Source organism: Helobdella robusta (genome assembly GCF_000326865.2).
Source record: "Helobdella robusta unplaced genomic scaffold HELROscaffold_69, whole genome shotgun sequence".
Taxonomy (NCBI): Eukaryota; Metazoa; Annelida; class Clitellata; order Rhynchobdellida; family Glossiphoniidae; genus Helobdella; species Helobdella robusta.
This window is the reverse complement of record NW_008705394.1, coordinates 7758-23645: the sequence shown is the minus strand read 5'-3', so window position 1 is coordinate 23645 and position 15888 is coordinate 7758. Positions and strand designations below refer to the sequence as shown.

The window sequence follows — 15888 nt, the reverse complement described above, 5'->3', positions numbered from 1 at the left end:
TTTCCTTACTAAAATTTTTTTTTGAAATTGTCCAATTTATTGAAAATATAATTATTATCCAAGTTCATCATGAAAATTTAATAAAACTGTTGTTATCTAAATTTATTATGCAATAGGCCTTATTTCGATTTTTCACAAATTATCTTTAATGCAGGTTTTTTTAATATTCTTTAAAAATCAGGATCTGACAGACGCAGAAACTGTAACAACATGCAAGACAGTAGAACAAAATAAAACAAATAAGTAAGTAAATAAATACAAAAAGTGAGGAAGAAAAATGTTAAAACATAAAAAATGAAATAAGTTAGAATAAAATAAATAAAAATAATAAAAATAAAAGAAAAGTAATTGACAATGAAATATAAAATAAAGTAACGGAAAATTAATAGACTAGATGATGACTTAGTGAGTTAGTGAGGTGATCAATAAATAAAAATTAGATCTGTGAATGATAAAGTTCTAATGAGTATTTATAATTTTGAAGGTGAGTTAGTGAGGTGATCGATAAATAAGATGAAAATCTTTTCCTGGTATGTAGATTTGGAGACGACTTGATAGTTATGTTTGCGCTGACGAAGATTGTGTGTTGTAGTTTTAATTGGTGGTAGTAGAGGATGGATGACGTGGTTGTTGTTATTTTCTAGTTTCTTGAATAGCCTTGAGTCGAGTGTGTTGAATATCTGAGTGACGGTAGGATATGATGCAGGTAGATAGTGAAGCGAATAAGTTTTTTGATGAGAGATTGTAGTTGCTGGAGTTGTTGTTGTGTAACAAAACCAGACCAGGAGGGAGCTGCATATTTGATGCGTGAGATGATGAGTAATTCAGTGATGTCGAATAATTTGATGCCTCTGAGACCATGTGAACGGAGTGTTTTGAGAGCGTGAAATGTTTGAAAGCCTTTTGTGATGGTGTGACTGATATGCGGCGCTATATTGAATGTGGAGGTGAATGTTATGTCTAATATTTTTAATTGATTTGTGCGGGTAATTGATGGGTGTTCAGGAGGTAAAGTTATTTTTTACGGCTATTGTGAATGATGAGTTCGAAGGATTTGTTGAGATTAAGTGACAGGTTGCATTGTTTTTACCATGTAGTTAATGAGCCGAGTTCCAATTGGATGGTGTTAAAGTTAGATGATGGGATGATAAGGTAGGTGTCGTCAGCGTATTTGATGATTTGATTAGAGCTATGAAAAGTTTTGAGAGTAGAAGCATTGATAATAAATGTAGATGGTCCAAGGACAGAATCTTGAACTACGCTAGAGTTAATAGGTAGAGTAGATGAAAGAATAGAGCTAAAAGAAGTAGAATGACTCCTATTAGATAGAAAATTTAAATTTATTATGATATTGTAAATGTTGTCAGGTAGTGAAAGAGAGGCTAACTTATTGGAAAGTGAGAAATGATTGAGAGTGTCAAAAGCTTTAGAGAAGTCGAGGGCAATAAGATGTTATTATGGAAGTAAGAGAGATGATGGCGGAGGTGGATGAGTCTGTAGGGCGAAATGCAAACTGATCTTGTAATAGTGATTTGATGGAAGAATGGTTGAAACATGGATAAATGAATGACCTAACGATGAATTTTTCTAGAATACGTGAGAGTATGGGGGTGATAGATATTGGGCGATAATCTATTGGTGATGACGGGTATTTTGTTTTAGGAATTGGATGAATGGAGCTATGATTTGTAGATAGTTTATATAGTTTCTTTAAACAAAGCAAAGTTAGTTCTTTAGCAAAGTAAATTCCTTGGCAAATTTAGGAAATCTGGGAGCTTTGATTTTCATTGTTATCAAAGTTAGTATTGGGCGTCGAGTTGGCAATGATGTAAGATGTTTATTTGAGGTTCATTGATATCTTTTAGGAAAGTTTCTGAAATTCTTTAAAAGATTCGTCTCAACTCTATTAACATATCTGGATTAGTAATCAATTATTGTTCATCTGTCAATAATCTTGGAATCACGTTTGATCAAAATATATCTATGGACCATCAAGTCAAAAAGTTGAAATGGGAATGTTCGTTTCAACCATGAAGGTTCAGACAGATTAGAAATTTGCTTGATGAAGATATATAAAAATGTCTAGTTTATGCGTTCATTCATTCTAAACTAGACTATAATCATAGTGTTTTCTATGGAACTTCCAACAAAATCATATGCTAATTACAGTCAATTCAAAATCGAACGGCTAAAATAGTTACTTGTGGATTGAAGTTTGACCATGTTAGTCATAGTCTATTGAGTCTGCATATTCAACATGTGACACAAAGACCTCACAAATGTTATTCGTTGTTGACCGCGATTTTTTTTCTGCAATCTTACAGTAGTTGTTAAATTTTCCATTTTTTCCTTCCGCATGATGTGACCAAAAAAACTTAAACTGCTCCCCGTCGGATTATTTGTAGTAAATTCTTATTTTCATAACCGGACTTTTTTAATACATCCTCATTCAAAATGCGAGGGTTTCAACTAATTTTCATAATTCTTCTCAAAAACCACATCTCAGCAGCGTTAATCTTTTGGCAGTGGTAAAGATATGGAAACTCTTGATATGCAGTGAAACTACTACTCAGTTCTTTCTGCTAACAACTCGCTTGTTTTCATCGATAACAACGACAGCATTAACATAAAGAGCAACAACGATTTTAATGCAACACTTACCAACAAATCAACTTTTAATGATAATTTGGATAAGACGTCTGGGGGAGCATAACGATTAACGATAATGCGAATACGCATTCAAGACAAGAATTGGGGACAGACGATGATTCAAGTTTTGAGATAACCCTTCCAACACCACGTGGAATAAACGCTTGGTTTTCGTCTACCTGGATGATGATATCAACAACGGCCTCATTGTTGATAAGGATGAGTTTTTCATCGCCCCACCACTGATCGACAAAAAAGATGTCAACGACGAGTCTTACAACATGCATCAAAGATACCCGTCTGGTCATTCTACACCTTGTAAAATCAATAGATAAAAAGCACTTGCTTGAAATGCAGACAAATTCCAGACAGAACAACGACGTCTACCTATATTGCTAGAGGAACCGAAACAACGGAAATGCGGTATGATTGAAAAAGAAATAACGCAAGTTTCAAGCGCGGAAACCTGGTCTGGTTGTACAACATACGGCGCAAAAAAAAGTGAAACTACTAAGGAATTGGAAAGATCGGTACAAAAGATATCCGGCAAAACTCATAAGGAATTGGAAAGGTCGGTGTAGGGTCATTTACAAAATAAATGGCGTGACCTACAAATTCCAAAGTCATGGAAGACAGCGGCACAAATGAAGCTCATTCATTTGGATAGGTTAGCCACTATTTATTGGAATAAAGAAATAACGCCCATGTTAGGGGCTAACAGGCAAAGGTGGGGTAATGTTATAACCGCTGGAATGATCAAATTGTGCTATATTATATGTTATCTTCATTATTGTTATCTTCGCTATATATGTAATCTTTGGATTGCTAGGAATCACAGAAAGAAGCCTATATAAGATCTTGCGGAGATACATGTTTCCAGCAGAGAAAGCTATGTCGTAAATGTTATTTATGTAGTTACTTGGATTAGTTTGATGTTTCTACTTTCTATTATTGTTGGTAATCAAATAAACGTTTAACAGCGTTTGCGTTTGAAGCAGTTATGTTCATTTATCGAAAATCTTGAACCTACGAAATAACGAACATTTGACGATCGTTGGAAGCTATAGCACTGGTGTTGTTGGAAATATAGAGATCTTTGAAGTTATAACATTATATATTATATTTCTATAACGCTTTTAAAGGGAGTATCTCAAAGCGCTCTCATAACAAACCACAAATTACTCGAAAATAAAATCAATGTTATTTATTAACTTAGTGGTACTTTTAGAAATAAAAACAAAAGTCGTTAATTATCAGACGTAGTTGCTGGCTTCATATCATGCCTATTGTTGTTGTTGTTGTTGTTTTTGTTGAATTACCAGTTTCTGATCCTTACGTATTCAGGCCAGGTACCTTCGCTGTTGACCAAGCTGAAAAATCTCTAATAAATGCATAGTCGAAAAGACGTCGACAAATTATCATTTTTAAGTTCTGCATTCTTATCTTTTCTTTTGAATAACGGGTAGCAAGATAATTCCTTTACATGCTTTATGAAATCGGACGCAAAACATGTCCCAAATTGCTCATGTGGAAAGATCTCTTACAAACGATAGGTTTATTCGTCTTAAATTTTGAATAACTAGCTGGACGCAAACCAATGATAACTCTTGGTACTTTTTTTCATGATCATAACCATACTTCACCCGATTTTTCTGTCATTGGACATTTTTGAAACCGTCAGAATCACCATCAGTATTCTGTTTCTGTACTTTAAGAAGCCCATTGAAATCTCCATCAATTTTTAATAAATAATTAAAATTTACATCACCAATTATTGGAGTACGGGAAACATTTTCAATTTTGTTAAAGATTATATCTTGTTTACTTAAAAGATCATTAATAGCCTCAGTTTATTTTTCTAAAACTTTCACCAGCTCAGCAGCATTCAAAACTTCAGTTAACTTTTCAAAATCTGTCATGAACTCATCAACGGCAACTTCACTTAGCCATTCTACTGCATTCATTAACTTCGCCCCCAGACTTGAACCACCGAAACCAGACATCAAAACATCTATAGCCAATTGGCATTTTACTAGCCTAGTATAATCATCGGCAACAAATGTAGGACATTCTTTTTCGCTACCAGTTTCCGAAATATTCTTGACCATTTGTGAGAATTTCCGACTTGCTCTCGCAAGTACAGTCGCCAGTACGAGTACATAAAGCACACCATCTCTCACCACGACCAAAGGTGCGTTTCTATATATATATATATATGTATATGTATATATATGTATATATATATATATATATATATATATATATATATATATATATTATATATATTCATTTTGTGAGTCGAGTTGAATCCGTGAGTACGTGAGTTTATGAAGGGTGAGAATTTCTGACTTGCTCTCGCAAGTACGGTCGGCCAGTACGAGTACTTAAAGTACACCATCTCTCACCCCAACTAAAGGTGCGTTTCTGTGAACATCCAACTCGTTTAGGCTAGACGCGTTTTGTCCCTTATGGGACTCATCAGTAGCTCGAGTTTAAATACTAACATAATGCAATTATTATCTTAGTAGACAACATTGCAAACAAAGGTATTTTTTAATATAGACATATATAAAATATTTATATATATATAATAGGGTGGTTAATATATATTTTTTGTTGTATATTTATTTTGCTTGACAGCAGTCCTAATTGACATCAATAAACCAAAAATTTAAAAAAATAAATATACAACAAAAAATGACAACCTCACTCCCAACCCGACGCTTAACCAACAATGAAAACAAAGAAGTAATAAAAACTAGCATTGTAAATAATGACAAAGAAGAATATGATGCTATCGATGAAGATAAGGAGACCAAAGAACACGACCATGCTATTGATGAAGAAAGGAGACCAAAGAACACGACCAGCCAATGAAGAAACCTGACACCTAATTCGCATCAAAGTTCAATTTTATAACACCAAAGTTAATTTTTACAACGTCACAGTTCATCTTGACAAAGTCAATATTTCCTTATATATACAGCAAGGAGCACTGATGATGATTCATTCGGAATCGAAATATGGCCTTATTTGCAGCATGAATTCGAAAAATAAGTTTATTTTGAATTTTAATAAACTAAACGTTCACCAAAAAACTTTAGTGAGAAAAATCGAAAAAACGAACTACAAACATATTAACGCCAAACATTCGGTAGAATTTATTGAAAACATTGTTCAACTTTTTATATTTTTTTTGAATTTATTAATGTCAGAAAAATTAAACATTTTATTGTTTTAAAAATTTTATTAAATAAATTTGCAGATAGCTATTTCGAGTTATAAATAACTCATCTTCAGTGCATTATATAAAATGTATGTAAGATATTTGATAAGAAGGAACAAGTAATTATTAATTTATATAAATTATTTAAAACAGAAAACGAATAAAATAAATTTAATAAAAATATAAAACGCGATTTTCAAAATTTTAACGGCAAGATTGTTTATATTATGGCTGTTAAGGTAAATATCGGTTTCAAACGGGTTGACTATGCCGGTGGTGGGGGATGAGAAATGAACTCTCATCTCCTAAAAAATGCTCCCATTGGCGGTAGGTATCTCACCTCGGTCAATCAAATCCTACTCCTGGCCTTCACGTGGCGAAGCTGTTTAAACTAGCAGGAAAGGGCGAAGGCGAGTAACTGGCGCCATAACCAGATGTTCAGGGCAGGTGGAGCTCGTTAGCCATGGCTGGCCATCCACCTAGGAGAAGGAAAACTTTGACTTCAAACCTCCGCTGCCTTGCGGTTGACTATGGTTGACTATGCCGGTGGTGGGGGATGAGAAATGAACTCTCATCTCCTAAAAAATGCTCCCATTGGCGGTAGGTATCTCACCTCGGTCAATCAAATCCTACTCCTGGCCTTCACGTGGCGAAGCTGTTTAAACTAGCAGGAAAGGGCGAAGGCGAGTAACTGGCGCCATAACCAGATGTTCAGGGCAGGTGGAGCTCGTTAGCCATGGCTGGCCATCCACCTAGGAGAAGGAAAACTTTGACTTCAAACCTCCGCTGCCTTGCGGCCACACCCATTCATGGGAAGATTATGGGAGTAAACCAAAACAAAAAATCGCTAGCATCTGCAGTTGGCTATGAGGATGGTTCTGCTCATCAACTCGGTGTCAGTTCCGACTATACTGCTGCGTCTATACTGGTCAGTCATCACGTCGCAATTCATTGTGCCTGCTGACAACGGCCTTTGTGGAAAGAGAGGGCGTGGCTAGTTCTCACAAAACTCTTCCCACCTTAAACTAATTCAATTGTGCAAGTTGTCTTCGGTGGATGCTGTGAGCATAAAAACCCTGCGGCGACTGGAGAATGACGACGGGCACAGGTAGAGGATACTACTGGAAGTGTCTAGCCACTATCCAGCCCGTAGGCGGCCTTGGTGTGATGGTCACTCGTTACTGAGGGCTACAGTGGCGTTCGGTCCTGCCTTGACGACAAAGCAGCCCTATTTAGGGAGGCACAGCTTTCTCCAACTGGAGAGGGGACTGGAAAATGTGTCCTAAAAAAAGTTACCCAACAAAACCGTCTTGTTGGCTGACCGCGGCTGACTGGATATCCATTTTCTGCGGCAAAAATATACATAAATCTAAAAAAAAATACTGAACCTTGCGGCATGGAACGTTCGCACATTGTTGGAAAATATTGATCGACATGAACGTAGGACCGCCATCGTGGCGCGTGAGCTGAATCGTTTTGAAATAGATATTGCTGCACTGAGGGATACAAGATTATCCGATGTTTTACAATTTGTAGAAAAAGGTGCTGGATACACCTTTTTCTGTCAGGGGCATCCGGCAGGAGAAGCGCGAACGTGTGGAGTTGGATTTGCAATACGTAGCAAGCTAATCAAGTCTGTGTGTGAGACTCCCCATGGCATATCGCCCCGTCTAATGAAGATGCAACTGAGTCTCGAGGGAGGACACACTGCTAACTTGATCAGCTGCTATGCGCCCACACTAAGAGCATCGGAGAAAGAAAAAGATCGTTTCTATGAACAGCTTAACACAGTTGTGAACGCGACGCTTTTTGAACACCAGTTGTTTGTGCTGGGTGACTTCAACGCACGAGTGGGTGTAGTTCACGACATATGGCGTGGGGTACTGAGGCGAAATGGGGTTGGTAAAGTGAATTCAAATGGAATCAGGCTTTTTGAGTTCTGCGCAGTTCAAAAGCTGGCTGTGACAAACACGGTCTTCCAACAGTCAAACAAGCTAAAGACTACATGGATGCATCCACGATCGGGACATTGGCACTTGATCGACTACGTCATCACAAGACAATGGGACCTATGCAACGTTCGCCTCACAAGAGCGATTTGAGCGACAACTGTATGGTCGGATCATCGTCTTGTCAAAATGTCCATGTTTTTGACGGTCAAGCCAGTCAAGAGGCATCATAGGGTGGTAAAATCCGACAGGATGGATGTGGCTAAACTGGAGGACAGGTCAGCTCAGGAGTCTTTCAGCCGCGCATTATGCATCGAAATGGCTGAGAATACTGACCTTAATTGGCCGTATTTTCAAACGGTATACAAAAGGTTGCAGGAAATGTGCTTGGTCACCGCCGGAGTGAGCATAGAGACTGGTTTGATGAACGAGATACGGAAACTCGTAGATTGCTGGATGGGGTGCACAAAACACATCTGGCTTGGATAAATGACAAAAGCATTGATGCAAAAAAGGTAGCCTACTCAAATGCACGAAGTATCTCGCAGAGGGAGCTTCGCAGAATGAAGGAGTCTTGGTGGTCGGCAAGGGCTGATGAATTACAGGTAGCTGCTAACCGTGGTGATCTGAAGCTATTTTATAAAAGCCTTAAGATGGTATATGGTCTACGTGACTTTGGAGGTATACCAGTGCGTTCAGGTGATGGTACGTCGTTGATTAAGGATGGGCCTGGCATCTTGGCCCGCTGGGCGGAGCACTTTTGCGGGGTGCTAAATCAAAAGACCTTCTTTAATGACTCGGTCCTGTTTGAGCTGTTTGGGAGCCTAATTATGATCTTGAAGTTCCTTCTAGTTTGCAGAAAGTGGATAAAGCAATATCTCGGTTGTCATCTGGTAAGGCGCCGGGTTTGGATGGGTTGCCTGCAGAGCTGTTCAAACACGGTGGTCTGCATCTTAGGAAGAGATTGGTGGAGCTTTTTGAACGCATGTGGGCAGAGTGGTCGGTCCCTCAGGAAATCAAAGATGCTCTGATCGTTCACATATTTAAAAGAAAAGGTGATCGATCAAACTGCGACGACCACAGAAGAATCTCTCTGCTCTCCATACCTGGAAAGATACTAGCCAGAGTGATTGCTGAACGCCTGGCAAAATATGTAAACAATCTAGATATCTTTCCGGAGAGTCAGTGTGGATTCAGAGATGGACGCAGCACAACCGATATGGTGTTCACTGCCAGGCAACTGCAAGAAAAATGTCGCGAGCAGCAACGGGAACTATATATGGTTTTTGTTGACCTGACCAAGGCATTTGATTCAGTTGATAGGTCAGCGCTGCTTGTCAAAAATTGGTTGCCCCTCTGTTTTTGTTGCCGTTGTTCGTTCCTTCCATGGAGGTATGAAAACGAGTGTGGTTGAAAATGGTGAACGGTCACAGGATTTTGATGTTACAAACGGAACCAAGCAAGGATGCGTTATGGCTCCATTGCTGTTCAACATCTACTTTTCATTGATGCTCCGAGTTGCTTTTTGTCACGGTAGTGAGAGGATACCAATCTTCTATCGTATGGATGGAGATGTTTTTAATATTAGACGATTGCAAGCCAAGTCCAAGACACAGATCTCTGTTGTCCGAGATTCAGACGCTGTTCAACCGCTTCTATATAACAGCTAAGAAATTTGGACTTACAGTCAGTCTGAAGAAAACTGAGCTACCCAGTTTTGTTGGGGGCAATGGCCCATGTGATAACGCACAACTAATTTATTACTAGGTGCATTAGAAGTGGAACCTAATATCTCATTTATGATTCTCCATTTATTTTTTGAATCATGATTATTATTTAATCTATTTTCAAAAAAAAATTTTTATAGTTGATCTTTTAAAATTAATAAATCTATTTTTAATTTTATTATAAGCATTTTTATTTACAGAGGTTGGATTAGTCAAGTATCTTCTGTAAAAATCATCCTTAAGCAAAGCATGTTTAAAAAGATCTTTGTTCATCCAAACCTTGCGAAAACGGTTCTTTTTGTTCACCAAAGGTCATGCCAAGTCAACGCTTTTCAAATAACCTTTAAAGAAAATTTCAAATCTCAATACATAATTGATCTCAGCATAAAAGCTGTTCCAATGAGTACTTTCAAGCATTTGCTTTTTTCAGATTAATTGCATTTACCTGTCTGGTCTTAATGCAAAGAGGATTTGCCACTAATTGATTCATTTGACAACTGACAGCTGACAAAAATTGGCAGATGATCAGAAATATCACTATATAAAATTCCCCTTAAACAATTTCTATTATTGTAATTTGAAAAATATTATCAATTGTAGATGAATGATTATCCGTTATCCTAGTTGATTGAAAGATTATTGGATGCAAATTGAAAAGGGCCATGAGGTTCAAGAATGAAAAGGATACCTGGCCCTCTGTTGCCAAGTTAATATTGAAATTACCAGCTATGAATACTATATTTCTGGAATGACAATTAAAGAGGTTATAAAGGAATTCATAGAATACATCAAAAAAACAGCACGCTTGTCATTGGGGGGTCTATAAATGCACAAGAAAATATATTTTTTGTTAACATAGTGTAACCAGAAGCCTGACCATTCAAAATTCCCCAAATTATGAGAAAAATTGAAATTTAAATCATTATGAGTTAAACACTTATCAATTAAAAAGCCAGTACCTCCACCCCTTTTACTTTCTCTATTATTTAGGATTAAATTATGATTAGGGAAATATGAAAGTATGGGACCATAAGAAGTGTCATTATTCATCCATGTTTCACTCAAGGCAATTATCAAAGGGATTTTAGCATTTGCCTGCAGATTGTTAATTAACAAGAATAGTTCACCAGCATGAGATGCCAGACTTCTAATATTAACATGAATTAAAAGCAAATTGAATTTTATGTTAATTGCATTACATATTGATTTAACAAGATCAGAGAAGCTAAAATATTGATCAAACCCATCAGAATAATAAAAGTCACGATTAATTATTGTGTCACTATCATCAAAATTATTCAACTTCAGCAACTACAATTTTTCATCAAAAAACTAATCCGCTTCAACTATCTACCTGCAACATATCTTACCGTCACTCAGATATTCAACATCCTCGTTTCAAGACTGTTCAAAAAAGTACAAAGTAACAACAACCACGTCATCCATCCTCTACTACCACCAATTAAAACTACTATACACAACCTTCGTCAACGCAAGCCTAACTATCAAGTCGCCACCCAATCTACATATCAGAAAAAGACCATCACAAGACACCTCAAACATATTCACACTCAATAAAACTTTATCATTCACACCACCAGTTTTTATTTATCGATCACCTCACAAACTCACTAGTCATCATCTAGTTATTAGTTTGACTTTTTATGCCATTACTTCATTTTATTGTCAATTTATTTTACTATTTTTATTTTTTTTTATTGTTTATAATTTTTTTTATTCTATTTTATTTTACTTTTCATGTTTAAACTTTTTTCTTTCTCCGTTTATTTATTTATTTACTTATTCGTTCAATTTTATACTACTTCCTTTCATGCTGTAACAGTTTCTGCGTCTGCCAGATTCTGATTTTTAAAGAATAATAATGATAAAAAAATATCAGTTTGAACACCAAGATGCTATAGAAATACCGAAAACTTTTCTGTTCTATCATGCATAAAATGAAAAAAATTTAGGTTTTGAACTGAAGAAACTTGAAAATGGTTTACGATCAACCGTTGGAAAAATCGAAAAGTTATTTTGTAAGTTAACTATTATATATATATATATATATATATATATATATATATATTGATGAAAATCATTATATATGTTATATATATAAAAGTTTCCAAATAATATTAATATATATATATATGATGTGATATGTGATGTGGATGTTATTATTATATTATGCTGAAAACCTACATGCCTGATTACGACATTCTATTAGACGTTCAAATGATTTACTTCAGGCTATATTCATATTTGTAATTTTAATTTGAAGGGTTATTGAATAATTCTTATATTCGGTATGACGTTTTTTGCACATCAAGCATTTACAAAATTTTAAAATATTTATATGTATGTTAACATTAATTTTTCTGCAAAAATGTATTCATTTCAATATTGATATAAAATTTGTTATTTATTTCGTGTGTGTGTGTTTGTGTAGCTTTTAAACTCTCGCATTATAAAAAGCCTCTCCGAGAGTATTAGATTTTTTTCGGAGTGTCGTAGTAGGAGCCGGAATTTTTTGAGGAGCCGAAGTCGGAGTCGGATTTTTTTATCCGACTCTGGAGTATGTTGGGATGTTTTTATCCAACTCCGGAAAATGTTATTAATTTAAAGTTTATTTTTTCTTTTCTAAAAATTTTTTTATGATCCTGTTTATTGGAAATTTAACACGTATAGCATATCAATATGCAATCATATTTAATACTTAAAATAAATGTTAATAATTTCAATAAAATTATATATTTTTTTAGTACGATTTAATAGTTTTAATGTAAAATAATAAAGCATTTTTTACTGAGAAAAACGATTACATTGACTAATTTTAAATGTTTTTAAAAGTATTTTTTATTCAGTATTGATAATAAGGTGAAATTATGATGAGAAAGTTTCATACTTGAATTGCTTGAATTTGTAATCTTATAAGAAACACTCAAGCAAAGGCTTACAGTACTTTGTAGGGAGATGCTCTTGCAGTTTTTACACTCTGAACAATTACCTTTGTTTGCATCTTTAAAATCCTATGGGATAGCATCCCTTCCAATCAAAAGCATAGCAACATGTTAAGTGGCTTTAGTAAGGCATGTTTACCCAGCTTTAATATTTTTTGCAGGAATGCTGTTTCCACCAGTTGCCTTTCCGTTTGCAAGTGCATTAATGGCCATACTAAGTTTCGTTTTAGAAAGTATTTCGTCAACCAGTTCAGTCATAGTTGGCAAATCTTGAACTTTTGACAGCGCAGCTGCAGTAACAACACACTTTGTTTGATAAAGTTCAACAAGTGTTCAGCCCATCTTTCTATTCGAGATGCACGATCTTTTTTTAATCTTTTATTATTGCAAATCTGACATACGCAGAACCACTTACAATGTTACAGATATATTATCTATATATCTTTTATAATGTTCTTCATATTTTCAACCATTGATTGATTTGAAGCAGCCATCTTCGCCACAAAGGCTGTTGATCCTTTTCACATAACTTATACCTGTATTTATGTGCACGCGCAAGCCCTGCATCATATACGCTGAGTATATGATAGCTATGGAGATGTTTGACTCAGCGAGCATTTGAACCACTGAGCCATCTCGCCGGCCAACATGCGACAGCTTACGTTATCTACCCATTTACCAGCCTCGAAAGGATAAACGGCTGGGTTGGCCAGGGGTCGGCTAACCGGATAAACCTGTAGAAACTGCAGGATTCGAACCCGGGTCGTGGGAGTGGTAGACAGACACGCTAAACACTCGGCCACGAGACCCCTAATTATTTATTTAATCTTTAATTATTGAACCATTTTTTGACTTGAGTGGAACACATCTGCTAACATTTGGTACAAAAGCTTCCTTTATATCTTTATATAAAACCTTTGCACTACCAGAATCGCTAAGTTTGAATATTTCTAAAAAGATCCTGTCTGCCAAAATCTATTTGAGCAATGTCTAGTGAGTTTTTGTGTTTTATTTCTTGCATCTCTAAATAACTGTAGATTGTTTTGCATGGAGTCTCTTTTAGAAGCTATTAGAGCTTCTTTTTTGTTTTTGTACCAATTTCCAATTCTGACAAGTTTGCCTCGTTCCAATCTTCAATTTTCTTAGCTTTTCTCCCCAGAACCGACAATGATGCCTGATAGATGATTATATTTTTATTTTGTTTGATGAAAGTATTCAGCCTACTTATTGATCTGTAAGCACTAATTAGAGCAGGCAGGCTGTGTAGGATCAACACGTTATTGTCTGGGGGTTGCCCAGATTAGACGGGCGGTAGCTGATTAATTAGGCACAAAAACTTTTCCGACCATCAGAGGCAACCCTTGGCTTTCCTATCGAACACCAATGAGACTGGACTTACAACCCGTAATTGCTGTCGTTTAGTTTTAGCCGCAAAGTCGCTGCACTAAAGTTTCCCATGCATCATGATTCCTCTCTTGACCTTGGCACCGACTTGGTTGCAGTAGCTGCCGGAAGGAAAAACCACTGTTAGTAATCCCAACACCTAAGGAGCTCCACTCATGATTTATTTAACAGGTTTATTTCTTTAAAGCCACAAGGTAGTAGATTGAGGAAATAGAAAGCATGCTACATTTATGTTTTCTCAATTTACGTTCCTATATACAAAAGTTTTTCTTCAACTTGGTTGTAAGAGCTGCCGGAGAAAAAAAACCAGTTAGTAATCCCAACGCCTAACAAGCTTCACTCCCAATTTGTTACTCATCAGGTTTACTCCTTTGAAGCCACAAGGTAGTAGATTAAGAAAATAAAAGCATGCTACATTTATATTTTGCCAGTTTACGTCTCTGACCACTCACTCCAATTTTAGCCAGCACAGTGGAAGATGCAGACTCTGCGTATACAGCATGCGTGGAACTACTAGGTTAATCGTACTCAGTTTGGCATCCAAGTAATTTGGATTCATAAATAAACACAGCCTCAGCCTTTCCTGTGGCCCGCTGGTATATTCGTTTTCAACACTCTTTCCTGTGCCGTTGCCCGTCTCCCAAAACGCGGACGCACTGGCTGTTATCTGAGTTTCAAAACATACAAAGGTCAGAGTGGATCAAGGGATATTTTTAAATAACGATATTATCCTTCTTATATGATGTTCAGCTTCCAGTGGTTGCCCTAGTTACCTGGCTTCAGTTGCTTAGCTTTATCGCGATTTAAGTTGTTATTATTATTATTGTTATTATTTTTCAGCAAAAGTGACATCTTCGAAGCCTTAAAATTAGTTTAATTTTTTTTACAAACATGATGGAATAAAAACAATTTATTATATAAAACATGATGGAATAAAAACAATTTATTATATAAAACATAAAATAAAATAATGAAAAATAAAATGTAATTATCTTGTAATGTCGTTCAGTGATCAACGACAAAAAAAATTAAATAATAAATAAAAAATATATATATTTTGAGACGAGGTTTTCAGCTATGCAAATTTCATTGAATATTTTTGCCCACTTAGCATTAATTAATTTCTTAAAAATACACTCAACGATATGGAATTGTTGTAAATTGTAAATCGAACTAGTGACATAATTATTGAAATAAGTTATAGTTTAATATTGTTCAATTTCATCTGCATTACAAGGTAACATTTTGCTTTTAATGTAACTCTTCAAATTATTTATTCACATATTACTATGTTTCATTTTGCCTGTTTTAAATCACAACACGTAACATTTTAGGTACTATGGTATTTTATTTTACATGGTTTACATTTTCATTTATTTTAATATTTGTATCTCACACAAGGCTCTGAAGATGGTGTTTACACCGAAACAACGTTGTTAGCCAGCCAAATTATGTCACTATTTCTCAATAAATACGATTTACAACAATTCCATATAGTTGAGTGTGTATTTTTTAAAAATTAAAAAAGTTAATTAATGCTAAGTGGGCAAAAATATTCAATGAAATTTGCATATATATATATATATATATATATATATATATATGAATATATATATATATATGAATATATATATATGAATATATATATATATATATATATATATATATAGTATTGTATGAATTCTACCGAATTGTTGGCATTAATCAATTTACAGTTTGTCTTTTCAAATTTCCTTACTAGAAGTTTCTGAAAATTGTTCAATTTGTTGAAAATAGATTATCCAAGTTCATCCTGGAAATTTAGTGAAACTGTTGAAGGAGCCCATATTATATACGGTATATATATATGTATATATGTATGTATGCATATATATCATTATATATATCATATATATATGTATATATTTATATGTATATATATATATATATATATATATATATATATAAACATCATTGAAGATATATGTATA

At 35.2% G+C, this 15888-nt stretch overlaps 3 protein-coding genes across 3 annotated transcripts in view; 1 reads left to right on the top strand and 2 right to left on the bottom strand.

The window, feature by feature from the left end:
• Positions 1 to 3895: 3895 nt before the first annotated feature.
• Positions 3896 to 4757, bottom strand: HELRODRAFT_181215 (hypothetical protein; the record flags this gene model as incomplete). Its single annotated transcript, XM_009030481.1, has 3 exons — positions 3896 to 3932; positions 4198 to 4301; positions 4521 to 4757. 3 exons carry the CDS (start codon positions 4755 to 4757, stop codon positions 3896 to 3898), a joined length of 378 nt encoding a protein of 125 aa, XP_009028729.1.
• A 2830-nt stretch (positions 4758 to 7587) lies between these two features.
• HELRODRAFT_145322 (hypothetical protein) lies at positions 7588 to 7887 on the top strand (the record flags this gene model as incomplete). Its single annotated transcript, XM_009030480.1, has 1 exon — positions 7588 to 7887. A coding segment is annotated over one exon (300 nt), but the record flags the coding sequence as incomplete, so codon positions are not given.
• A 5217-nt stretch (positions 7888 to 13104) lies between these two features.
• Positions 13105 to 15888, bottom strand: part of HELRODRAFT_181213 (hypothetical protein) — a gene marked incomplete at both ends in the record, with an annotated part of 5655 nt that continues 2871 nt past the window's right edge. Inside the window, 3 exons of the mRNA XM_009030479.1 lie at positions 13105 to 13324; positions 14371 to 14578; positions 14692 to 14779. Of these exons, the coding sequence (XP_009028727.1) occupies positions 13105 to 13324; positions 14371 to 14578; positions 14692 to 14779 (516 nt within the window). The remainder of the gene's footprint in view (positions 13325 to 14370; positions 14579 to 14691; positions 14780 to 15888) is intronic.